Genomic DNA, 26,461 nt, shown 5'->3' with positions numbered 1-26,461 from the left:
AGGCAGGAGAATGGCGTAAAAAAAAACCGGGAGGCAGAGCTTGCAGTGAGCTGAGATCCGGCCACTGCACTCCAGCCTGGGCGACACAGCGAGACTCCGTCTCAAAAAAAATAAATAAATAAAAAATAAAAAAAAATAAAAAAATAAAGAAAGAAAATTTTAAAATAATAAGCATATGTGGCATGACAATGAAACTCTTTTAAAGAAAAGGGGAATGAATTATTTAGGAGTTTTATATCTATCAAGTAGGGAAGTACAGGAAAGTAATATTTTACCTTTGTGAGTAATTATACATTTTATGTTATGTCAATACATTTACAGGAAGGGCTGGGCACAGTGGCTTATGCCTGTAATCTCAGCACTTTGGGAGGCGGAGGTAGGTGGATCACCTGAGGTCAGGGGTTCAAGACCAGCCTGGCCAACATGGTGAACCCTGTCTCTACTAAAAATACTAAAAAAATTAGCCGGGCATGGTGGTGTATGCCTGTAATCCCAGCTACTCTGGAGACTGAAGCAGGAGAATCACTTGAACCCGGGAGGCAGAGGCTGCAGTGAACCAAGATTGCACCAATGCATGCCAGCCTAGGCAAAAGAGCAAGACTCTGTCTCAAAAAAATAAAAAATAAAAAATAAAGAATTCGTAGGAAGATGAATAATTTTTTAAAATTAAATTACAAAAGAACCACCTTTATCGAAATCATTATCTGAATTCCATAACTTAAAAATAGCTTTTCCCCCATTCCCTCCCTCTCAGCAGTATGAAAATGAGAAAAAAAAATGTATTGCAGTTTTAAAAGAAAGAAGAAAATATGTATGACTTTAGATTGGAGTCTCAGGAAAGTTCCAAAAAGAGGGTGGACAGAAAGCTTCAGTATCCTTAGGGCACAGTAAATCTATTTATTGCTCCACCAACTTGAAGCCTAAAGCCAAAACTGTCATGCTGTCACATAGACAAACTTCTCAAGAGGTAAAGCTGAATTTCTCCTACTTTAAAATGAATGCAAATTACTGAGAAATAACAAACTGAAGAGTATTTTGCAATTTCAGTACCTTCTAACCACAGCGTTTTAGAACTGAATTTGAAGATAAGGTGTCTAATTTAAACAGGATATAAGTGTCATTTTCAGATTGGATAGAGCAGGAAAATATATGGCTTTTTTTTTCCTTCTGGTTGTTACTTTTTACCAAATCTGGGCAGTCTATCTAAAGAGGGGTCATAGTTGTGACCTCTGGCTTTGTCAGCACATTATTGCATGCATGGTATTAATTGGTCACCTTCTTTTCCTAGTCAGCCCTTGAAGCTGTGTTGGTGGCCTGTGGCCTTCCAATACAATCCAGACTGTGGAAATCACTGTGTCCTGGGATCCATGGGCAAATGGTGTGTGCAGGGAAAAAAAAATCTTACACTCTCCTCAGTCATTTTTGAAAATTAAATGCAGAATACTTTCCAGGATAATACTGGACTTTCAAAGATTATCTCTTCTGGCGGGGTGCGGTGGCTCATGCTGTAATCCCAGCACTTTGGGAGGCCAAGGCGGGAGGATCACTTGAGGCCAGGAGTTCAAGACCAGCCTGGCCAACATGGCACAACGCTGTCTCTACAAAAAATACAAAAATTAGCCGTGCGTGGTGGCGGATGTCTGTAATCCCAGCTACTTGGGAGACTGAGGCAGGAGGATCACTTGAATCCAGGAGGCGGGGATTGCAGTGAGCCGAGATCATGCCACTGCACTCCATCCTGTGTGAGAGTGAGACGGTGTCCCCCCAACCTCCCAAAAAAGAAGATTATCTCTCCTGGCCCATTGACTACTCCCTTTGTTATCCAACCCCAAAATTTCATTTACCTTCTTCATCCCGCAGACATTACTAATGGGGAGAGAAAACATCAGGTTTCCTTGTCCTTGCCCCTTGAATTCAAGATTAGATGAACATCTGAAGATTAGGACACTGTGGAATGTTTGGTACACAAAGCCCAGCAGATTTGGCAAGAGCTAAATAATTGCTAAGTTAGATGAGTTTTTAACTAAGTTTTAGAAAAGCTGAACCTAAGAAAGATAGAGCTTTGGTAGCTCATGGTGGAGGGTCCTGGAGGGACAATGCATGTGTTGTCAGGGCTCCTTGGTTCCTGCTGCCTTTCTGGAGTGTGGGCAATGCTGGCGTGCCCTGCTCAGAGGGAGATACTGCTGCTAGTTTGGGATATCACTGGATGGGCTCTTCGAGTCATTGTGAAAAGTTTGAGAATAGACTGTAACAATCAAAGTGTGACCTGAGAAGGTGGAACAGGATTTTTCTCTGGTCAAAACTGATCAAAACGTGAATGGATAATGAAATTGTGGTATGTATACACAACGGAATACTACTCAGCCACAAGAAAGAATGAAATTTTGTCATTACACCAGCATGGATGAGCCTGGAGGATGTTATGTTATGTAAAATGAGGCAGGCACAGAAAGATAAACACCACACGTTCTCACTTACATGTAGAAGCTAAAAAGTTGATCTCATTGAAGTAGAGAGTAGACGAGTGGTTATTAGAGGATAAACAGGGTGAGGGAAAGGAGATAGGGTGCAATTGGTTAACAGATACAGCTAGATGGGTGAAATAGGTTCTAGTGTTCCATAGCACTGTAGGCGGACTATAGTTAATAATTTATTGCATATGTTCACAAAGCATATGTATATTCAAAAAGAGAGAATTTTGAATGTTCCTGACACAAAGAAATGATAAATGTGTAGGATGATTGATTTGCTAGTTTGATCATTACACTTTTTATGCCAACAAAATATCACTCTCTACCCCATAAATATGAACAATTATTGTATGTCAATTAAAAATAATAATAAAATAATAAAAATTTTAAATAAAATTTGATTAAAATGGATAGAGGTAGAAATTCAAATGATCACCTTTTCTCTTCCATGCTACCCAGAGAACACCAGAAAATCACCCCTTCGAATGGAAGTACAGATGAGGACATATTTTGATCTCATACTGAAATGTAGGTTAGGAAGACAGAGTCTGGAGCATAGCACTTCCACTTACCAGCTCTCTCTCTCTGCCTTGGGCAAATGAGGTAGCATCCCTGTGCCTTGGTTTCCACAACTATACAAAGATGATATAGGAACACTTTGCTCATAGGATTGTTTTCGGGATTAAATGAGGAAATACATGCATAGCACTTGGACTTATAAGCTCTGGTATATATTGTATTAGGATTGTTATTATTATCTGTATATTAGTCCATTCTCACGCTGCTATAAGGACATACCTGAGACTGGGTAATTTATAAAGGAAAGAGATTTAATTGACTCACAGTTCCATGTGGCTGGGGAGGCCTCAGGAAACTTGCAATCATGGCAGAAGGCACCTCTTCACAGGGCAACAGGAGAGAGAATGAGTGCCAAGTGCAGGGAGAAGCCCCATCGGGTCTCGTGAGAACTCACCATCATGAGAACAGCATGGGGGAAACCACGCCTGATTCAATTACCTCCCACCAGGTCCCTCCCACAACATGTGAAGATTATGAGATTACAATTCAAGATGAGGTTTGGGTGGGAACACAGCCAAACCACATCAGTTTGCCTTTCACATTGTATATAAAATATTTGATTTAAGAGGTTTTCAGTTACTCTTTGAAGTATTTTATAGATCTTCCTTATTTTGCTTCAAGTTTTGGTTGACTCTTCCTAGAAAGCATTTTGGAATTGTCTTATCAGGTGGGTTATTGTATATTAGTATATATTTACTTGTAATTAAGTTTAGGGGCTTCTGATTGGACTCCTCAGTTACATAGAGTTATTTATAGAGCTAACAAATAACTTCCTAGATGCCCCTGTATATATGTGTTCAGTGACTTACGCATTCAACAGATAGTTACTGAGCACATCCCTAGTGAGCCAGATTGCGTTCTGGACCCTGAGAGTTTAGGACCTGTCTCATAAGGCCCTCAGGTGGTTATGTTCTAGTAGAGAGGCAAACTATTACCAAGTCAATAATAAATACACATGAGCATTTCAGATAGTGCTAAGGACTTTGAAGAAAAGGTAATAGGACAGGGGTGGGTATAGATCTGATGGCCAAGAAAGGGGTCTGAATCTGTCCGGGTTCTCCAGAGAAACAAAACCAATAAGATAGATGTATATAGATGTATGAAAGGGGATTTATTAGTGCAATTGGTTCACATGATAATGGACACTGAGAAGTCCCACAACAGGTTGTTGACAACCTGGAGACCTTGGGATGCTGGTAGCCTGGCTCAGTCCAAGGCCAGAGGCCTGAGAGCTCGAGGCAGTGGGGAGTACTGGTGTGAGTTCTGAAGTACAAAGGGTGGGGATCCTGGAGTTGTTGTTCAAGGACAAGAGAGGAAGAGTGTGTATCCCAGCTCCAGCAGATGGATTGACATAGTCTCCTTTTCTCTGTTTTTGTCCTCTCTGGCTCTCTGTCAGATTGGCTGTGGCCGCCAATGCTGAGGGAAGATCTTCCCTACCTAGTCCACTCAGACTCACAAGCCAGTCTCTGAAAACACCCTCACAGACTGTATTAGGCCATTCTTGACTGCTACAAAGAAATACCTGAGTCTGAGTAATTTATAAGAAAACAGGTTTAATTGGCTCACAGTTCTGCAGGCTGTACAGGAAGCATGGCAGCATCTGCTCCTGGGGAGGCCTCAGGAAGTCTCCAATCATGGCGGAAAGCAAAGGGGGAGCAGGCACATCGCATGGCAAGAATGGGAGCAAGAGTGGAGGAGGAATGCCCCACACTTTTAAACCAGACCTCGTGAGAAGTCACTCACCATCACAAAGACAGTACCAAGCCATAGGGATCCACCCCCATGACCCAAACACCTCCCAGCCCCACCTCCAGCATTGGGGATTATATTCCAACATGAGATTTGGCAGGGACAAATATCCAAACTATATCATTCTGCCCCTGGCCCCTCCCAAATCTCATGTCCTTCTCACATTTCCAAATGCCTTCCCAACAGTCCCCCAAAGTCTTAATTCATTTCAGCATTAACTCAAAAGTTCAAAATCTCATCTGAAAAAAGGCAAATCCTTTCCAGCTATGATCTGTAAAATAACAAGCAAGTTAGTTATTTCCAAGATACAGTGGGGATCTACATTGGGTAAACATTCCCATTCCCAAAGGGAGAAATCAGCCGAAAGAAAGTGGCTACAGGCCCCATGCAAGTTCAAAACCCAGGAGGGCAGTCATTAAATCATAAAGCTCCAAAATAATCGCCTCTGACTGCATGTCCCATGTCCCGGGCACTCTAGTGTAAGTGGGCATCTCTACCCCTGTGGATTTGCAAAGTGCAGCCCCCAGGCTGCTCTCACAGGCTGGCGTTGAATGTCTGTGGCCTTTCCAGGCACATGATGCAAGCCGCCAGTGGATCTACCATTCTGGGGTCTGGAGGACAGTGGCTTCCTTCTCACAGTTCCACTAGGCAGTGCCCCAGAGGAGACCCTGTGTGGAATCCCCAACCCCTCATTTCCCTTCCACACTGCCCTAGTAGAGGTTCTCTGTGGGGGCTATGCCCTTGCAGCAGGCTTCTGCCTGGACACCCAGGCTTTTCCATGTATCCCCTGAAATCTAGGTGAAGTCTCCGAAGCTTCCATCACTTTTGCATTCTGTGCATCTGCAGGCTTAACATCATGTGGAAGCTGTTGAGGCTTTCAGCTTGCACCCTCTGAAGCAGAAGCCTGAGCTGTATCTGGGGCCCTTTGAGCCAAGGCTAGAGCCAAAATGGCTGGGATGCAGGGAACAGTGTCCTGAGCCTACACGAGGCAACAGGGCCCTTGACCTGGCCCTCGAAAGAGTGGCTGAAAGAGTGATGTTGCCTCTGTGTATCAAATGCAGGCATGGCAGTCCTCACATCTGCCCAAGGTTATGGTCAGGGATAGATTAAGAACTGAACTCAAAGTGGACACATTCCTGCTTTAGTCATAAATTGTCTACTAGTTTTGTAAAGCTTGCTGTATCTTATTTTTCTTTTGACTTTTGGAAAGTCAAACACACAGAAGTAATATAAGTCCCTTGTGTCCAACTAGCAGCTCCTCAGTTAACAATTCACGGCCCATCTCATTTCACCTGCTCTGATTTTTTAGTTTTTCATTTTGTAATGCTTGTATTCAACACAGCAACATTTATTAAGTACTACCATGTGCCAGAGTTTGTATTCAATGAGTACGTAAAAATGGATAAGCTTCTCATGATCCAATAGCAAAGGCACATGTATCCAAAGATTATATAATGTATATATAATGTGAGCAATAACTGGCATAAGCCAAAGGTTATGGGAACACAGGAAAGAGAGTGATTAGTGCTTCCCTGAGCAGTGGAGAAAAGGGAATTGGAGAACTCACAGAGTGAGATTGCATAAAGCACAGATGGGAGGAGAGATAAAGGTAGAAGAAAGAGTAGGCCAGGTGTGGTGGCTCAAACCTGTAATCCCAGTACTCTGGGAGGACGAGGACAGATTGCTTGAGTGCAGGAGTTCAAGACCAGCCTGGGCAACATAGCAAAACCCCATTTCTACTAAAAATACAAATATTAGCTGGGCATGGTGGTGCATGCCTATAGTTTCAGCTACTTCGAGGCTGAGGGGGGAGAATCACCTGAGCCTAGGAGGTTGAAGCTGCAGTGAGCTGAGATCGCACCACTGTACTCCAGCCTGGGCAACAGGAGTGGAACCCTGTTCCCACCCCAGGGCTCCCCCAACCACCCCGCAAAAAAAAGGTAGAGGAAAGAGCATTAGCGCAAAAGCCTTTTGGGGGCAAATGATTGGAATGGAGAATATTTGGAAGCAGTGATAGAGATATAGCTACAACCATGAGTTGGGCCACTTTCTCCAGGAAATTTAAATTTTCTTTTGTTGGTTTTCTTATTTTAATTTTTTAAGGGATAGGGTCTTGCTACATGCCCAGGCTTGTCTTGAACTCCTGGACTCAAGGCTATCCTCCCAACTCAGCCTCCCAAGCAGGTGGGATCACAGGTGTATGCCACCATGCCCAGCTTAAATTTTATTTTGTAGGGAATGGGGAACAATACATCCTTTTGAGAAAGAACGGGGCTGGGCACAGTGGCTCATACCTGTAATCACAGCACTTTGGAATGCAAAGGTGGGCAAATCACTTGAGACCAGGAGTTCAAGACCAGCCTAGGTAACATAGTGAGACCCCCATCTCTAATTAAAAATAAAAAAAGATTTTTAAAACCCCAAGAACTGGAATGATGGGACCAGTATTTTTAAGGATAGTGCTAGTAACAGTGAGGAGCATAGATCTGATGGAGAGAGTCTGGGACAGGGAAGTCAGTTAGGAGACTGGCTGACCAGAGCAGATGAGCATTCGATTATAGAAGACAGGGTGAAATGCTACGCAGAGTTGCATAAACGTGGAATTGCAGAAGTAGGCTAGAGAGCTTGATCACTTAAGGCTTTATGGAGAAGATAACTTTTGACCTTGATCTTGAAAATGAAAATATAGATAGGAAATGAAGGGAAGGAATTGCAGTATTAGTGAGCAGCATGTTCAAAAGTACCGGGCTACAAAAATGCGAGGAATGTTGAGGAACTCACAAGGAGGGAAAGGAAGCCAGCTGGCTGGCTAACAAGCATACCATGAAAGTAGTGCCAGCAAAAGATGACACTTTAATGATTCCAAGACAGGCAGTTGAGGCAGGACTTGGTGACTAATAGGAAATGCTGGATGAGGGAGAGAAATGAATTGCTAATCTGAGGTTTCTAGACAAAAAATATTTTTAAAGGTAGAACATTAAATAAGACAAAGTGCAAAGGCAGGTTAACAAGGAAAGCTTTGTATTGTTGTGGACATGCTTAGTATGTACCTGTGGAACATCTGGGGGAAGCGTCCTGTGGGCTTTCAGAAATTCAAGTGTAGAAAGTAAATTTGGAGTTGTCAGCAGGAGATGATGAGAGGCTGAAACTAATGAAAAAGTGCCTATTTGTTGTTCTGCTTTTATAATACAAACCAGGTGTACCGAAATCCCTTTGTGAAACATCTCCCTCTGCTTGATAAAAGTTAGAGTGTGACACTCAAGAATAGTGATGTTTTCTGTCTTAGTTGCTGTGGAACCTGAATACTATAACCAGCATCTTTTATATAAGGGTTGTCTCTGCTTTCCTCGATAATATTTATAACAGTATTTTTTTACGACAGCAATCTATAAACAGTAATTCAGTTGGGGGATATCTAGGGTAGCTTTTCATTGTAAACACGGCCACGCCTTCCTCAGCTCACTGCATGCAGAATGTGCTCCTAGGCCACAGACTCATAGTTTCTGTTTCTTACTCCAGGTTTCATCGTCCATAACGAAGTGCGAGACTGTTTGGAAACAGAGACTGATCATCTTTGGGGGAAGCCCTGCTTCCTGAAAACCTGATATTGCACTGGGATTTGAATGTGTGTGTTTCCGTTTAACTTGTGGTGAAGGAAGTGTGTGACTCAGCTTGGTTGGGAAGTGCTCCTCACCTGTGCGGTCCAGATGGCTCCAACAAGCAAAGGGAAGGATGCAGTGACTCTTGCTGCCCAGAATGCACAGCGATGGTAAGAGACACCATGGATATTCTTCATCAGAAGCTTTAATCAAAGAAGATGAGCAGATGACAATCGCTGGCTCCCTGTTACCAGAAAGCCAAATTTTATGATGCGGGTGAAAGAAAAATATAGATAAAATTGCTGGGCACTGAAAAGGGGTGAGAGTTGAAAATCAGAAAGAAAGAGAAATATTTCATTATGTTAATGAAGAAAAGAGAAAACTGAAGCATAAATGTATTTTTGAAGTAGTTATTGGGTAGCTGAGAACTTAGTAAGGGATTTAGGAATCTAACCTCCCGATATGGATTCCTCAAAGACTTGATCTGAGAATATTCTTGTTTCACCATTATGTTGGTACAGTATAGTACCACAATTTTATGTTGTGCCAGTGAATCCAGTTGCCAGAAATAAGTCTGAATGTTTTCATGCATCTTTTTCTTAAATGCGAGAGCTTCTACTGACTTTTAACAAGCATGCTTACCCAAATTTTGTTGCATGCTTTTAAGTAGCATTAGCTATACACACTTGACATTTTTAAATATTCCTTTCCTAGTGTACCAGCCTTCACAGGAAAAGAGGACTGAGAATAAAGTCAGATGTAATGTGACCCTAGAGAACTGTAGCAAGCTTCAGAAATAAATCTTTTGATCTTTCCCTATCTTGATTAGATCCAAAGTCAAAGCAACCATACTTCACCTAAAGAAGACAGTATTGACAATCATGACACCTGTTATAAAAACTTGACTCCAAAGTTAAAATTTAAGCAAGATACAAACGTGCTGCCTGCAGTTAGTCCTGCATGGGAATAAGGACTAGTTATTTTTTAGTGCTGCATTTTTTAAAAGTTGGATTGCTGCTATTAAAAAAAAAAGAAAAAAAAAAAAGGACACAGATCAAAAAAAAAACCCAAAGGCTTAACAGAACATGGAAAGTTTCCACTACGTTGTGTGTGAGGAAATCCTCATCTTGTATTTTAAGAATCTGCAGATTGCATCCATAAATACAATACAGTATTTACTGTCAATGCAAAAGAATCAGTGAGATTAAAGTAGTGGAAGCTTTCCCTATGAGCCTACAGTCTGTATTGTTTACATTAAGAAACGCTCTATTGTTGTGTTCCTATTTTCCATGGAGTCACAGGCACAGTATGACTTCTGCTCCCGAATACATATAACCATATGTAAATACCACCTTGCATTTAATTGTTCTTCACGATTGTTTTGTGCCCCTTTAATTAAAAACACATGAAATGAATAACAAAACAAGACCCAAATAGAGTTTATTTTATTCTCAGAGTTTAGACTACAATTTTCTGAGATGTTTCTGGTTCAGGACTGTAATTTTCTATTTCAACCCAAAAGTTTAAGCATTTAACCTGGTGAATAAATGTAGATCCTGCCATTCATTGGTATTTTGAAGAACCACTTGAAATCGGATCATTTTATTTAAAAATAAAAAATGATAATGCCAGTTGGCCTATTATTAAAAGCCAGGACTGTATTAGCACTAGGAAAAGTAACCAGCATTACTGCACCTCTTGTTAGGCTCTGTGCATTAACAAAATACACATAGAGTCTGTTGTCATTTCACTAATAGGATAAGACAAATTTTTTGCTTTGAAAAAATTTTTCTGTGTGCCCAGGTATCTGTCTCTGACTGAGGTTTTGTCTGTTTTATAGTGTTTCAATCCAGCCATAAAAATTAACTTGTGATTTTTTTTTCCCAGAGTCATGCTTTTCCTTAATTACATTTTTATTTTATTATTTTAGTGTCTTGGGAAAAATACCAAGAGATATAATGTTTATTTTAATTGTCTATACTTAATCATCTTTAAACACTTTACATTTCTAACCACAAGACCTCTCTATAATGGTAAATATAAGACATCACCATCTTATCACTCAAAGTACATGTTATTGAAAGTTTTTATTTGGTTGATAAAAGGAACAATTTCTTCCCACTTTTGATGCCTATGACGCAATTTTTTATTGCCTACAATGAGATACACTCAGTACAAAAAATGAAAATCTGGTATTTCAAAATTGTTTTTTTTTTTAATAGGTCAGATTTATTAACTACTCATACTTTTTCTTTATACTAATCGATACATTTAGAAAAATTTTTTTAACTTAGATAAAAGTTTAAAAGTTAAAAAAAAAATTAGCCACTGCTAGTCTACTATTTAGGAAATTGGAATCAGCAATTATTTTATTAGAATGACGACTTGAGTAAAAAGCTGTGGAAAGAATTAAAGGATTATAAGCTAAGTTGTATTTTGCGGAATATGGTTCTATTTTAGTAGAGCAGAGACGAGCCATATCCCCACTGGCCGCCCAGCCAGAAGTCCTGGGGGCCCTAAAGGGATCTAGAGGTCTGGCCCACCCTCCATGCATAGGCACCTCTGCCCACCACCAGCGTTTCAGCAATCCAACCAGTAAGCATATGCCGTATAGGAAAAATAAAAGTGTGTGTGAATTGGATTTCTTTTGTTGTAACACAATTCCAGGTTTTTGGCTATTTAAAGTTTGACATTAGGCTGACATTGAGGAAGTAAGTGGGTTTTCCTGAGTTCCCAAGATATGATTAAGGAAGAAAACAAACCCATCTCCAGGAAGATCCCAGTCCGGAAAGAACTAGACAGATGTAAAAACCAAAGTGACCAATTTAGTTTTTTTTAAATGAAGAACAAAACATTAATATTAAGGTATTAAGAAGATGCTCAGCAGGCTTGATCGGCATCTTCATGGTCATTACCAATCGGTCTGACAAAATAGTTCTCTGGTAGTCAGCATTCATTCAAGGCAGCTTGCCTGATAATTTCCTGTGTATGTGAAGCGTCTCACACTTTTACGTGTTAGCTATAATTCCTTAAATTACTTAACTGAAATCTGTAATAGAGAACCATTTTGGCATCTGAACAGCTATTTTACATGGAGGAAAAAGCACACACATCTGTCTCTCTGCTTTACCCAGAAAAACTGACTTTCTGGTTTCATCTTCATATTGTTTAGTAGCATAATAAGAGTAGTCCTTTATCTTTCTCTAATGTTAGTAAATATATTCTGTTAGTAGGAAGTTCTGAAATTGAAGGGAAAATATATTTAAGGAAATAAAGGAATTGAATACACCCTTCAAAAATCGCCGAATACTGAAAATAAGAGATGAGTCCTTAAAACCTGAGTCAAAAAAGGTCCAGTTTTACAGCCTGCAATTAATTCAGGGCTGCATTGGCATTAAAAAAAATTAAATAAATATATATGCATATTATATATTTAGTAGCTTACACTTAAAAGAGGAAAAGATTGCATTAACACTGCATGTGCTGGTATGTGCCACATTAACACCTAACAGGCATTTTATTTATACTTCATAGAACCAGGCAGATACAACTCTGAAAAATCAGACTGTATTCACAATGGAAAATGATAGTCTTGTCTACCACAGAGTAGTATGTCCACACTTAGTAATGAAAACTTCCTTCCTTTCCTGCTCAAAAATTTCTTCAGTCTGTTATTATTTTTAAGTGCCCCTTGCTGCAAATTTCAAACGGAGCAAGAAATCTTCCTCAGAGTAGGTGGTTTAGAATTAAATTAGTACAATATATATGAATTTATGTCATTTACCCCTGAGTATGGTAGAACTGTTAAAGCATTCTTAAATTCCAATTATATGAAGCCTATCATTACTGGGAAAAGTATATTCTTTGGGATAAGAATTAATTTCTTCACACCATTAGAGTATGTTGTGAGTAGTAAGGAACTACTTAGATGCAATTTATTTACAGAATTGTCCCTTGGCCTCTTGAAATGGCTAGATCTTTCACTACTGAGTAGATAGTTTCTACTTACTGGCAGGATAGATTACATTGCTTTACTGGACAAAGCAGAATGAACTTACACAACTAAAATATGTCCTATATTGGCCAGGCGTGGTGGCTCACACCTGTAATCCCAGCACTTTGGGAGGCCAAGGCCGGTGGATCACTTGAGGTCAGGAGTTCAAGACCAGCCTGACCAACATGGTGAAACCGCGTCTCTACTAAAAATACTTAAAAAAAAAAAAAAAAAAAAAAAAGTATCCAGGCATGGTGGCTTGTGCCTGTAGTCCCAGCTACTCGGGAGGCTGAGGCAGGGGAATTGCTTAAACCCAGGAGGCGGAGGTTGCAGTGAGCCAAGATCGTGCCTCTCCACTCCAGCCTTTGCGACAGAGCAAGACTGCGTCTCAAAATAATAAGAATAATAATAATAATGGATAAAATAAAATAAAATATGTCCTTGAGGGAAAAGCAATGACAGAGTAATCACCAAATTAATAGGAACATCTTTCTAGAGAAAGTACATCCCCAGTTAGTTTAAACCCAGGTTTCAGAGAAGCAGCATTGGGCTCTACTGTAAAGGCAGGCAGCAACCAAGAGGTGGTAGGGAGAGAGAGAGAGTACTCTCAGATAATTCCCATTTTCACTTCCAATTTCCTTTTCGTAATCGTTAAGCTTAAGCTATGTATGGAAATGCAAAGCATCATTAGCATTTCTAGAAGGCAGCTGGAACCTTACCCACCAATGCTTTTTTGAAGACGGTGTCATCCCAAATTTAAAAATCCTGTTGTATATGTTGTGAAATTTCTGGCAAAAACGTGGAGGATCCTGTGGCAGCTATTCCCACCTAAAGCCAACCATATAAGGATGAGTCATTTTTTAGCCATGCTAGGATTTACTGCACACACACAAAAAATGTCATTTAGCTTGTCGCATTGCTAGCACAGCTGCACATATGAGCAAAGCACTGTTGGTCCATGTTTCTCAGTGGGGGTGCTCTTGGCATTTGGAGCTGGGCAGGTCTTTGTTGTACAGAATCATCCCATGCATTGCCAGATGTTTAATATCCTAGGCCCCTGCTGACTAAATGTCAGTAGCATTCTCAGTCACTGTAAACACCAAGAATAAAAAGCCTTCCCCCAGGTTCAAATACCCTCTCTGGGAGGTTGGTATCACCTCCCCTGAATGCCACTGTCTACTGCAATTTGAGGACACATAGAGAAAAAGTGCCTATCCCCAAACATTGTCTCTGCTGCCTTGCATTTCTTTGGGCCCTGAATGGTTTTTCTCCCTTCATTTTTCAAGCCTTTGTCTCAGTGCAGCTTTAATTTGCCAGTTCTTCAGGGAGGAGGTTACTGGGCAGCCTCGGCCATTCAGTGGGCATGGGGACTTGGCCTAGTCCCTATATATACTTAAAGGAGAGATCATACATGAAGAAGGCTTTTTTTTTTTTTTTTTTTTTTTTTTTTTTTTTTTGCCTTACAACTTTTCTTTAGAACCACATTTTTGGTCATAATCCTTGTTACTGTCATGAGGATTGTTGCATGGGTTAAACACAAACACAGACTAACAGTGCACTTGAACAAACCTGGTGGTCTTTGGAAATGAGTTACCATTAGATTTCACCTAGTTATGCTGCATCCCATAAGTTCCAAATGAATCGCCTGTTTATCCCATTAACAAAGCATTTAATTCACACGCAAATGCTTGAATTCCCCCGGTATAAATGTAGTCATGCGGTTCAACTTTTCTAATAAGATTTGTGAATGCTGCATTATGATGAAAATGTGGATTAACTGTGGATTGCATGCCTATTGTTCATACTTCAGTGATGGTCACACACAAAACAAGATGAGTTTTACTTAGGTGAAACATTATTAAACTGTACTAACAATACAGAAACATACTCTGTCGCTTTGTATCACCAAAACTGAATGGTAAATATGCTATTCGGATGAATTGTGGCTAGCAAAATGGAATTCACTTAGCCACTATAATTTTTTAAAACATTAAAATTTCTAAATTTTTTTTGAGGCCAGGTAACGCAGAGTCAATAAAGGTGGTTATATTGTAAGCTTTTAGATGGTGCTTAAGAATTCTTATCTTTTTAAATAGCAGTATTTTTTTTTTTTTAAGAATAAATTGAAAAGAGCAAATAAGGCAGAATGCCACTCTACCCTCAGGTCAATTTTATGGTATATGAAAATGCCAATAATATTTGTGCCACTTGCCAACTCGTGAGAGGGGGGCTTTTCCCTTACTGGTTACTTTTGTTATAGTTTGACTATGTCATTACATTGTTTAGAGAGCCTCCACAACCAGAAGCTGCCACTGCAGTGCTAACTCGCCTTCAGAAAGAATCAGAATGATTCAAGGGTCAAACCACTTTCATCCCTTAAAATATAGGGACTAATATTTCTTTTTCTTGTTTTTTAAACATTTCTTCTGTGGCTTAGAAATATGCCAGTGTGTTCAAAACATTTACACCAATTTCACCAGATTTAATACCTACTAAAAATTCAAACGAGTTTCTTTCTTTCTTTCTTTCTTTCTTTCTTTCTTTCTTTCTTTCTTTCTTTCTTTCTTTCTTTCTTTTTTCTTTCTTTCTTTCTTTCTTTTTTGTTTCTGTGTAACAGTGATTTTTAAATAATGGACTATCTGCATTCTTTTGTTATTTCACACTTCAGTTAAAATGATAACAATGGTAAACTGTGATCATTATCAGACTGACTGAATGCTTTCTGATTTCCAGTGAGTGATCTAGTTCTACGTATTACACAGGTGTAATATCTGTGAGTGTAAATAACTGGAACTGTACACTGATTAACATGACAGTTTCTCTTTTGTTGTTGTTCTTATCTGTACTGTATTATAGTATGTGGGTATAAATATCTACAAGTATACACACATAAGTACTTGTATTCCACTATTGTAACCTGAAAGAAAGACTATGTATTCTCTTTTTTAATTCCGTACTGGTGTTTGTGTTATTTAAAAAGCAAAATTCTGCTCTATTTAGTTGTATAATATTAGAGGATACTTTGCTGTGCACAATTCCAAGTGCCTTAGAACATTGTTTAGCTTTCCTGAGTATATGTAAATCCATATATGTATAAAATTGGGAAAAGTTACCTCAATAAAATCATTGGGAAATCCCCAGTTTTAGTTTGTTCCAGTTTCTATTATATTTGGATAGTGCTCAGCCTTTTTAAATGAAAAAAGAAAAAAAGGTAAGACAGCTTCACTAATTGCCTGTTATTTCAACTTCACCTAAGTTGTTAACACCTCTTTGTATGTAAGGCCTTGAGACATGTACTTTTTATTTAAAATGTCTGTCTACAGAATTACTGCTCTTAAAAGAAACTGACAGTATTTTTTTAACTTCTATCTTTTTATATCTGAGGTATTTGATATTGATGTTTTTATTGCCATTATTATATGTAAACATAAAAGATAGTCCATTTAGGGTTTATAACATAGAAAATAAACAGACTTCCTCATTATGCTTTTTAATGTATTACAAGCAAGAAGCGAGGTTGGGAGCATATATTTTGGCCATGAAAAGAATTGGAATATACTTTTTGTGATTTTCTGCATCAGTTACAAATAGTAACTTTACCTCCCTGCTCTCCAGATCAAGGTCAAAGATGTAAAGGGAGACTTGAAAGCAACATGCTTGCCAGTGTCCTAGACAGAAGACCGGAGGACTGGAACCAAAAAATTAAAAAATAGGTTTGAAAAATTTGTCCAAAGTATGCTATTGAAAATGAGAGGTACATCTTCCAGGCAGGCATAGTAGTTGTTGCAATTCTATTTCTTTCTCAGACAAAACCAAGTTCTACATAGAAACATTACTAGCTAAAACCCAATGGAACTAAGAAATGGGCAATTTTTGGTTTTACACAATGCTATGGTGACCTCTGATTTATTGTGATTTAACTAGTCAATGAAAAAATAAAAATTAAAAAATTGAAACATAAATGTTAAAAGGCCAGGTGCAGTGGCTCATGCCTGTAATTCCAGCACTTTGGGAGGCCAAGGCAGGAAGACTGCTTGAGCCCAAGGGTTTGAGACAAGCCTGGGCAACACAGTGAAACCCCATCTCTATAAAAAATAAAAATAGAAAAACAAATGAACTAGTCATGAGCCTCAATTCAAACTTCTGCATGGAGTTGCTGCTAGAGTACTGCTGCCCGCAGACACCCAAGTCCTCACTTAGTTTGTGAGTTTTAAACTCTCCTCTTTAAAGGGTGGTCGCTAATAGTGGAACATGTAAAATCTAGAGAAAGGCTAAGAACCTAAAGTTCGTGTGAAGATTTTTTTGCTCTTTTGTTATAAAGAGACACCATTTCTAAGGATTTGAATGGAAAAAAAAAAAGCTGCAGATGTTAGCTTTTTGAAATTAGATGAATATCATAGGGAAGAGAGAAGTAGCATTGTCAGTGCTTATCTACTCAATGATTTGTTTTTGGATGGACTTTTTGACCTTGGTTGGCCCAGGTCAGACAAACCAGAGAAGTGGGTATTTAACATGAGCAAGAATTTGCCTCTAATTCTTCAGGTAGCAGTATACAGCAAGCTGAGCTACAAAATCTTTTCCCACAGTCAGTCCTTGTTTTTTTGTGTGGGTTTTTTTGTTTGTTTGTTTTGAGACAGGGTCTTGCTCTGTCACCCAGGCTGGAGTACAGTGGCAGAGTCATGGCTCACGGCATCCTGGGACTCCGGGGCCCAAGCCATCCTGCCTCAGCCTCCAAAATAGCTGGGACTACAGGCAAGTTCCACCATGCCTGGCTAATTCTTTTATTGATTTTGTTTTTTGTATTTTTTGTAGAGATGGGGCTCGCTATGTTGTCCAAGCTAGTTTTGAACTCCTGGACTCAAGCAATCCTCCCACCTCAACCTCCCAAAGTGCTGGGATCACTGGCATGAGCCACTGTACCCAGATGGCATTAGTCTTCCTAAAGCACACTCATATATCATTCCTGCTTAGACTTGTCCAGTACCTGCTGAACAACTCCCAGGTGCTTTAATCTAGCCCTCAAGAGCTGTAGTTATGGCCAGGCACAGTGGCTCAAGCCTGTAATCCCAGCACTTTGGGAGGCCAAGGCAGGTGGATCACTTGAGCCAAGGAGTTCAAGACCAACCTGGCCAACATGGTGAAACCCTGTCTCTACTAAAAATACAAAAATTAGCCAGGTGTGGTGGTGTGCACCTGTAGTTCCAGCTACTTAGGAGGCTGAGACATGGGAATCGCTTGAACCCGGGAGGCGGAGGTTACAGTAAGCTGAGATCTCGCCACTGCAGAGCTATACCCTGTCTCAAAAAAAAAGGCATCTGTAGTCTAACCACCGACCACAGTTCCAGATTACACTCCCTTTATTCCACACTTGGACCAAATCAAATGAAACTTGTTGTCCCCCAAGTATGTGATGCACTCTTTGCACATCACAACTTTGATTAAGCCATTCGCTCCAACTGGAGCTCTTTATGTGTTAATATCCAACTTATCCTTCTGGGAACAATGCAAATATCTTCTCCAGCTATTGCATTATAGTTTCTTTAAACTTTTTCTTGAAATAGCATATATAAATTTGGCAGATTTTATTTTCTGTGTAATCATTTCAAATGCCCAAATGTGACTATAACAAGCTTTTAACAACACTTTTAAACCTAATGCATTATATATGCAGTAAATCAACTTTTCTTAGACATTTCAGTATTATTTACAAATGTAGAAATGTTCTTAAACTTTTTAATTTTACAAGTCTAAAATTAGTTACATAGTTTAAATTGGGATTGCATGGCTAATAGGTCAGATTTCTACAATATTCCAGTTTTTAAAAAATTGTTAAGTGCTTTAATACCAAGTACATACAGATCATCTTAATAATTATAAAACATAATTAAATGTAACACAAAAGTATTATTTTGACTTTGATTTAATATCCATATTTAATTCCCAGGCTTGTAGAAACAGACACTAAGAAAAGCAGATTTTAAAACCTCAGGCAAACTGATTACTAGATTGACAATTCACTCTTTGCTTAATGGGGAAAAAAATCCATGACGGATAAATGCGTCCTAAGTGTTATATACTTCTGGGAAGAATCTGCTTCAACCACAGGGACGTACTCAGAACCATGTTTCAATCCTTACATTGTTAGAGGGTCTCCAAATCCACAGCCTTCAGAAAGAATTGGTTTTGTTATACCTGATTCAAACTGCATCCTAAAAGGTTCTTTGATAGGAAGAAGTAAGTTTGGCTGGCACAGTGGTTCCTGCCTATAACCCCAGTGCTTTGTGAGGCCAAAGCAGGAGGACTGCCTGAGTCCAGAAGTTTGAGACCAGCCTGGGCAACATAGCAAGACCCTGACTCTACAAATAATTTAAAAAGTTAGCCAAGCCTGGTGGCATACCTATAGTCCCAGCTACTCGGGAGGCTGGGGCAGGGAGATTGCTTGAGTCTAGGAGGTCAAGACTGCAGTGAGCTATGATCACAACACTGCACTCTAGGCTGGGTGATAGAGTGAGACCCTTTCTCTAAAAGAAAAAAGAAAACAAGATGTAGAAAAATAGAAGGAACGCTCAAGTTGCAGTTAATTTCCTTCAACAATCTTTTACTAGCCTACTTGAGACTTTGCATTTTTTCCATATTCTCTCTCTCCAATTAGACATAATTTATTTAAATGACATTTAATTTTTAAAAAGCTTTCTTATAGAGACAGAGGTCTCACTAGGTTACCTAGACTGGTCTCAAACAACTAGCCTTAAGCGATTCTTCCTCTTCGGCCTTCCAAAATGTTGGGATTACAGGCATGAGCTACCACACCCAGCCATGACATCTAATTAGATTGCACATTTATCCCATACCAATGTCTAATCTAGATTATTTCCTGAAACGAGAACTCTATAGTCGTGCTCAGAATGGCACAAGTAAGTATTAAAGCTGAGCCAAAGATGGAAGCTGTAATGAGACTAAAGAGGTAAATGAAGACTACATCTTGACGGTCCTTTTAAACCTTGTCAAAGAATTTAGAATTTATGCTTGAGACAACAGAGATTCACCAAAGGATTTGAAGCTCAGAGGTAACATCATCAGATTTGCCCTACTCATCCTGGCCACAGTGCATTGGATTGAAGGAATGGATTGGATCGGAGGAAGCAATATTGGAAGCATGGTGGCCATTACTACTGCCATAATCTTGTTGGGAGGTGATGGTGGCCCCAACCAAGGTATTAACTATTGGAATGAAGAGACATAAGCAGACTCAAAGGACAGTTATGAAGTAGAAATGATTGTTCCATAGGGGAAATGGAGAAGATGGAAAAGTTAAGATTATACCTATCACGTGGCTGGCTTTAGCAGATGGTGGTGATGCCACTTGCTGAAATAGAAAACAGCAGCACTGAGGCCGATGTAAGGCTAGACTGGAGGGCAGGGAAGAGCAAGAGAGCATAGGAGGTATGGAAAGGGGAGGCATTCAATTTTAGAAATGCAATTCAATTTGTTTGAATTGCCTTCTGTTGGGACATCCACATGTGGATAGATGGACAGTAGTCAGTTGGATATATGAGTCTGAAAGTCAGGAAAAAAGTCCAGGCTACAGATAGGAAGCTGAGAATCAGCAGCACATGTAATGGAAGCTGTGGAAGTGGATAAACCTCTTCAACAGACAATGTAGCTTAAGACCATGAGGAAATTAATACAATAAAAAATCTAATAAACTATTCTGTCATTGCCGGGTTTTGTCTCCAAGGCTGCAAAATAAAATCATTTACTCATCATCTAAGTGCTTAGGATGTTTGTCTTAAATTTAATGAGTTTTACGGGATAGCTTAACTTTAAATAAAATGGAATACTACACTATGTAGGGGGATAAATTGTAAAGCAAAAATTATATTTGAAAATGCCTTATATTGCCCCAAATACTATATACAAACATACTATCTCAATAAGTCTAACACAGCCTGTTTTACTTCAACATTGGAAGGCTGGTTCTTTAATTTGGCACAATTGAAGTTAGTTTATATTTAATTGCTATATTTTAAATATAACAGCATATATATGTCTAGAACCTTACCTTTAAAGCCTAAGAATTACATTTAGCACAGTGAGATATTCACTCTATAAGAAGTACAGGGAGCAGAGTGATTGGACACTGTATAATCTGATTGTATAGGAGAAAGTTGATTAATGTCTTCTGTCACCCACATTCTGAGAATACGCTCATTGATGCAATGGCAGGCAGAATCGCCAATCTCCCTCAGTAGTAATGATGGTAAATCTTCATTTCTCATATGCCAAAAGCATAAATTCATGAGTTAAATGTATGCATGGCCTGGGTGTGGTGGCTCGAGCCTGTAATCCCAGCACTGTAGGAGGCTGAAGTGGGTGGGTTGCTTGAGCCCAGGAGTTTGACACCAGCCTGGACAACATAGTGAGACCCTGTTTGTACAATTTTTGTTTTAATCATCTGGGCACGGTGGCATGTGCCTGTAGTCCCAGCTATTTGGGAGGCTAAGGTGTGAGAATCACCTGAGTCCAGGAGGGCAGGGCTATAGTGAGCTATAATTGTGCCACTGTACTCCAGCCTGGGGAACAGAGCAAGACCCTGTCTCTAAAAAAAAAAAAAAAAAAAAAAAAAAAAACAGTTTAAAACATAAAAATAAATAAATGCATGAGTGATGTGATTACTCTTAATTTTTTTTTAAAGTTTCAAGTTTTTATATTATCTGTTACTCACAGGAAAGGGGACTAATAATGATTTGTATACTTTTTATGCTCTAAAGCTAGAGTGAGTCCAACTGAAATATATCAAAGGGTACTTAAAATTCATTTTATAATTACGAAGGCACAGTAAATTGTTTCAGATTAATATTTCTAAGTGTATTCATCAACAAAATGCACGTGTTTTTTTTGTTTGTTGGGTTTTGGGGTTTTTTGAGACAGAATCTCGCTGTCTCCCAGGCTGGAGTGCAGGGGCACGATCTCACTGCAACCTCCGCCTCCCAGGTTCAAGCAATTCTCCTGCCTCAGCCTCCCAAGTACCTGAGTCTACAGGCACATGCCACCACGCCTGGCTAATTTTTTGTATTTTTAGTAGAGATGGGTTTCACCATGTTAGCCAGGATGGTCTTGATCTCCTGACCTCGTGATCCGCCTGCCTCAGCCTACCAAAATCCTGGGATTACAGGTGCTTTTGTTTTATACTACCATCATGATATTCAATAAATGTATGTACTTTTTTTTTTTTTTTTTTTTTGAGACAGGGTCTCACTCTGTCACCCAGGTTGGAGTGCAGTGGTACAAGCACAGCTCACTGTAGCCTCAACCTCCCGGGCTCAAGTGATCCTCCTGTCTCAGCTTCCCAAGTAGCTGGGACTACAGACACTTCCCGTCACACCCAGCTAATTGTTTTGTACAGATGAGGTCTCACTTTGTCACGCAGGCTGGTCTCAAACTCCTGGGCTCAAGTGATTCTCCCATCTTGTCCTTCCAAAGTGCTGGGATTACGGGCATGAGTCACAGTGCCTAGCCTAAATGTATAAATTTCTGAATCTAAGAACAGGAGTCAGTAAACAAAAAGCCAAGCCATCTAAAAGGATTGTGTAATTAAAAAGAATTTTAAAGAACATACAATTGCTAGTCACTATAAGCAAGTAAAAGATTTGAAATTTAAGGATGTACCATAAAGGACCTAAAACATACCAGAAGTTTAGAGAAAGCAAAATAATAAGATCCAGGGAAGCAGAAAAGTTGGTTCAACGTGCAAGCAAACAGATTCTCATGAAGTGAACCTGATTTGAAACAAAGTTTTTGCCCCCTGACACATCCTAGATACTGAAGGTCCTGTTTCAGGAGACGATCATCCTGAAGTACAATGCAGTGAGGTGAATAACTACATTCAGCTGAGAAAAGGACAGTAGCTCACGTTCATCAAATGCTTACTAAAAGCCAGAAACAGTTCCAAGTACTTCATACCCATCCTCTCATTTAATCCAACAACAATTCTGGAAGGTACGTATTAATAATATCATTCCCATTTTACATTCATGTAAGTAAACTGAGGTCCACTTAGCCCAAGTTGCATAATGAGAATGAAAGAAATGCCAGAGACTAATTCCAGCTAGTATACAATGCATACTACTGTCATCAGTTAATATTGTAGGGGAAAATTCGTGCTTCTGTGAGAAACAATACATTGTAGAGACAAGCACACCTTTTTGATTCTGACTTGATAACGGTTCTGTGCTTCTCCTTATCTTTGAGCTATTTTACATTGTAAATTTCAGAAAACTGACAATCATGCAAAACAATTCTTGTGTCTAAACATCTACATAAATTCTGTCCAGTAGAGATTTCAACTCACTTCCTTCCCTCACTGTGGAAGAAGTAAGTTGTGTCTCCATTTGCACATTCTTCACAATATTCCTGCTCTATGAATGTTTCTGTTCTTTGAATTGTCCTTTGAACTAATTGTAACATCTTACTGGTTCCTTTATTAATCATGTGTAAAATAAAATCTTTAACATGTGCTCACTTTATACATGAGAGCATGACATTAAATCCTGCTCTAAGGATTTAATGAGTAAATGTATGTAAAGCACTTGGAACAGTGCGATTATTATTGAGCCTTCAATATGCTAGGCCCTGAAGAAGTCAAGTCAGCAAGACAAAGATCCTTGCTTTTGAGTAGATGACTGAAGTCTGGTTCTAGAGACAGATGAAAGTAAGAATATACAATTTAGCATAACTGAGCAGAGTAGTGTGATCACAGGATACAGTGAGAACTCTCAGGATGAGCCCCAGTTACAAAGAGTATTATCGTTCAACAATATTTATTGAACCAAATTATATTAGTACCTCTTTCCTTTTATTTTTAAGTATTGTTACTTTATATATATATAAAACCAAATGTAATACTTTAAATCTTCACTCTAATCATGTAAACATTGAAGAAGTGTCTAATATAGACACTGAAAGTTCCCTGCAATCCCATCCCAGCTCTTTGTGAATAATCGTTGTTGGCAGTTTGGTGCATAGTCTCCCAGATTTTTTTTACACTTGCACTATAATATTTCTTTCTTTTTTTTTTTTTTTTTGAGACAGAGTCTCACTCTGTCACGCAGGCTGGAGTGCAGTGGCACGAGCTCAGCTCACTGCAAGCTCCGCCTCTCCGGTTCACGCCATTCTCCTGCTTCAGCCTCCTGAGTAGCTGGGACTACAGGTGCCCACCACCATGCCGGCTAATTTTTTTGTATTTTCCATAGAGACAGAGTTTCACCGTGTTAGCCAGGGTGGTCTCGATCTCCTGAACTCGTGATCCGCCCGCCTCAGCCTCCAAAAGTGCTGGGATTACAGGCATGAGCCACTGTGCCTGGCCACCCTATGACATTTCTTTGTAACATATTTTTCTTTTTTTATAGATTTTTAACAAAAAGAAGCCAGGCACAGTGGCATGTGCCTATAGTCCCAGCTACTTGGAAAGCTGAGGCAAGAGGATCAATTGAGGCCAAGAGTTTGAGACCAGCTTGGGCAACATAGCAAGACCCCATCTCAAAAAAACAAAACTTAATCTAAATTAAACCAGCATCACAGTAGCTCGTTGTATGAATAGCTTGTTTGTTTGCTTGTTTCAATCAATCCTTTACTAACGAAAATTTTCTTTTTTTGAGAGATACAGTCTTGTTATGTTGCCTAGGCTAGACTCAAACTCCTGGGCACCACAACGGGCTCACTAATGAAATTTTAATTTTTCTATTTTTCTCTGTTATCAGCAGTGTTACAATGAACATCCTGGTACATCCATTTTGCTGCACTTTTCCTTTTTTTAAATTAAGTACCGGCTGGGTGCAGTGACTCACACCTGTAATCACAGCTCTTTGGGAAGCTGAGGTGGGCAGATCACTAGAGGTCAGGAGTTCGAGACCAGCCCGGCCAACATGGTGACATCCCATCTCTACTAAAAATACAAAAATTAGCCAGGTGTGGGGGTGGACACTTGTAGTCCCAGCTACTTGGGGGGCTGAGGCACAAAAATCACTTGAGCCAGGGAGGCGAAGGTTGCAGTGATCCGAGATCATGCAACTGCACTCCAGCCTGGGCAACAGAGCGGGACTCCATCTCAAAAAGTAAAAATAAAATTAGTACCTCCATAAGCTTTATTAGTATTTTCAAACATGTAATTTATAACTCCTAGAAGTTACTGCTTCAGGTTCTAATTAGTTTTCTCTGCACTTGTGTGTACATCGGCTTCCTGATGCTTGGGACTCCTTGAGTGATGCTGATGGAAGATGGAGAACCAGTGAATATGATATGAATGGGGATAAAACTATTATTTCAATGGCTTAGTTCCATATAAAAAATTTTAAAAACATGTTCACAGCCTAGACTAAGCCAGAAATTTTGTTTAATCACTGTCACATGGATACCAGTAATTAGAGCATAGAGAGTAGAAGTATTGCTTGGATTTATTATCATTACTATAATATTTCAATTATTTTTGCTTTCCCTGGTGGCAAAATAACATTTTTCTGCATTAAGACAGCACTCGAAACAGTCTCTGACACATACGAGCTAACCTTATGTGTTGGAGTATTTTGTAATTAGGTGGTTTTCTGAAATGGGGTCTATAGTACTGTAATGGTAGGGTGTGACTCTCAAGCTACAATTGAATTCACATTCTGGCTTCATCACTTATGGACTTTGTACCCTGGGGCAAAAGTCACTTAACTTTCCTTTCTGTAATCTCTACTGAGTAGAAAAGGTTAATAGTATGTCCACTTAAATCTGCTATAAGGATTTAATGAGTAAATATAGGTAAAATACTTGGAACAGTGCAATTATTACTGAGCCTTTACTATGCTAGGCCCTAAAGACGTCAAGTCAGCAAGACAAGGATCTTTGCTTTTCAGTAGCTGACTGCAGTCTGGTTCTAGAGATAGATTAAAATAAGAATTTACAATTCAGCATAACTGAGTAGAGTAGTGTGTACAGGATACAGTGAGAACATTCGGGATGATCCCCAGTTTTGAAGAGTATGAAAATGTTTCTGAGAGGCAGAGATGGTGTAGGGTCCCTCAGAGCCCCCCACTTTCTTTCTGTGTCCTGACTAACACAGAGTGCCTTGACCACTCTGTGACCTGGCCAGCTGCATGGGGTTTTTTTCACCCTGTAGGCTTAACCTTAAGCCTGGACCTTGAACATTCCCAGGCACTGATAAAGTTGTGTAGGTTATTGCTTCAAACACTGAAAGATCAAAATATGTTACTAAACACATAGAAACTAGCCCAGACCTAAGCCAAATTCCCTAAACCCTCATAAACTCCATAACCCGACTTCTCATTGCTGACATACCTACATAGAAACATCTCTTTTTGCCCTATCCACTTAAGCACTCTGAATGTAACGTCTCCAATAAATGCTTTGGACTGATCACCCCAGCGTTTAGTGCTTCTTTCTTTGGAATTCTGTCCAGCCCATCTCAGGATGGTTTGGGGCAGTCCTTCACAGGAATTCCCCTACTGCCCCTTTTGGGTCAACTTAGCTTCGGCTAGACTTGGCTTCAGCCAGAAAAAACAGATGGCTAAACTATGACTTGCAAACAAGGAGAGGAGAGAAAGAAAGAGCCTTTTAGATGGGCAGGAGAGAGCCAATGTCAGGTACGTTTGGGAACTGCACCCAGTTTCACAGGGCTGGATCATGAGTGGAGCGTGGGAGAATAAGGAGACGTCATGTTAAATTGATGGCTGGAGACCAGAAGATATAAAATCTTGGTTGCTCTGCAAAATAGTTTATCCTGAAGTCCAAGGGTAGATATCAAGGGATTTTTTTTCTTTTTCTTTTTCTTTTTTTGAGATGGAGTCTCACTCTGTTGCCCGGGCTGGAGTACAGTGGCACGATCCTGACTCAATGCACCCTCTGCCTCCTGGGTACAAGCAATTTTCCTGCCTCAAACTCCCAAGTAGTTGGAACTACAGGTGTGTGCCACCATGCCCGGCTAATTTTTGTACTTTTTAGTAGAGACAGGGTTTTGCCCTGTTGGCCAGGCTGATCTCGAACTCCTGGCCTCAGGTGATCCACCCGTC

At 39.7% G+C, this 26,461-nt stretch overlaps 2 protein-coding genes across 5 annotated transcripts in view; both read left to right on the top strand.

Annotated features, from left to right (window-relative positions):
- PHACTR2 (phosphatase and actin regulator 2) overlaps positions 1 to 15,532 on the top strand; it is a 229,881-nt gene extending 214,349 nt beyond the window's left edge. For all 4 annotated transcript variants that reach the window (XM_050787367.1, XM_050787371.1, XM_050787368.1 and 1 more), the window contains one exon: positions 8,319 to 15,532. In XM_050787367.1, the coding sequence (XP_050643324.1) occupies positions 8,319 to 8,334 (16 nt within the window). In that variant the 3' untranslated portion in view covers positions 8,335 to 15,532. The remainder of the gene's footprint in view (positions 1 to 8,318) is intronic.
- LTV1 (LTV1 ribosome biogenesis factor) overlaps positions 1 to 26,461 on the top strand; it is a 387,175-nt gene that overhangs the window by 338,015 nt on the left and 22,699 nt on the right. The gene's annotated exons all lie outside the window — the stretch shown is intronic.

The sequence above is a fragment of the Macaca thibetana genome, chromosome 4, assembly GCF_024542745.1.
Source record: "Macaca thibetana thibetana isolate TM-01 chromosome 4, ASM2454274v1, whole genome shotgun sequence".
Taxonomy (NCBI): domain Eukaryota; kingdom Metazoa; phylum Chordata; class Mammalia; order Primates; family Cercopithecidae; genus Macaca; species Macaca thibetana.
Note: the sequence above shows the minus strand (reverse complement) of the source record. Positions and strands in the feature narration are given on the sequence as shown.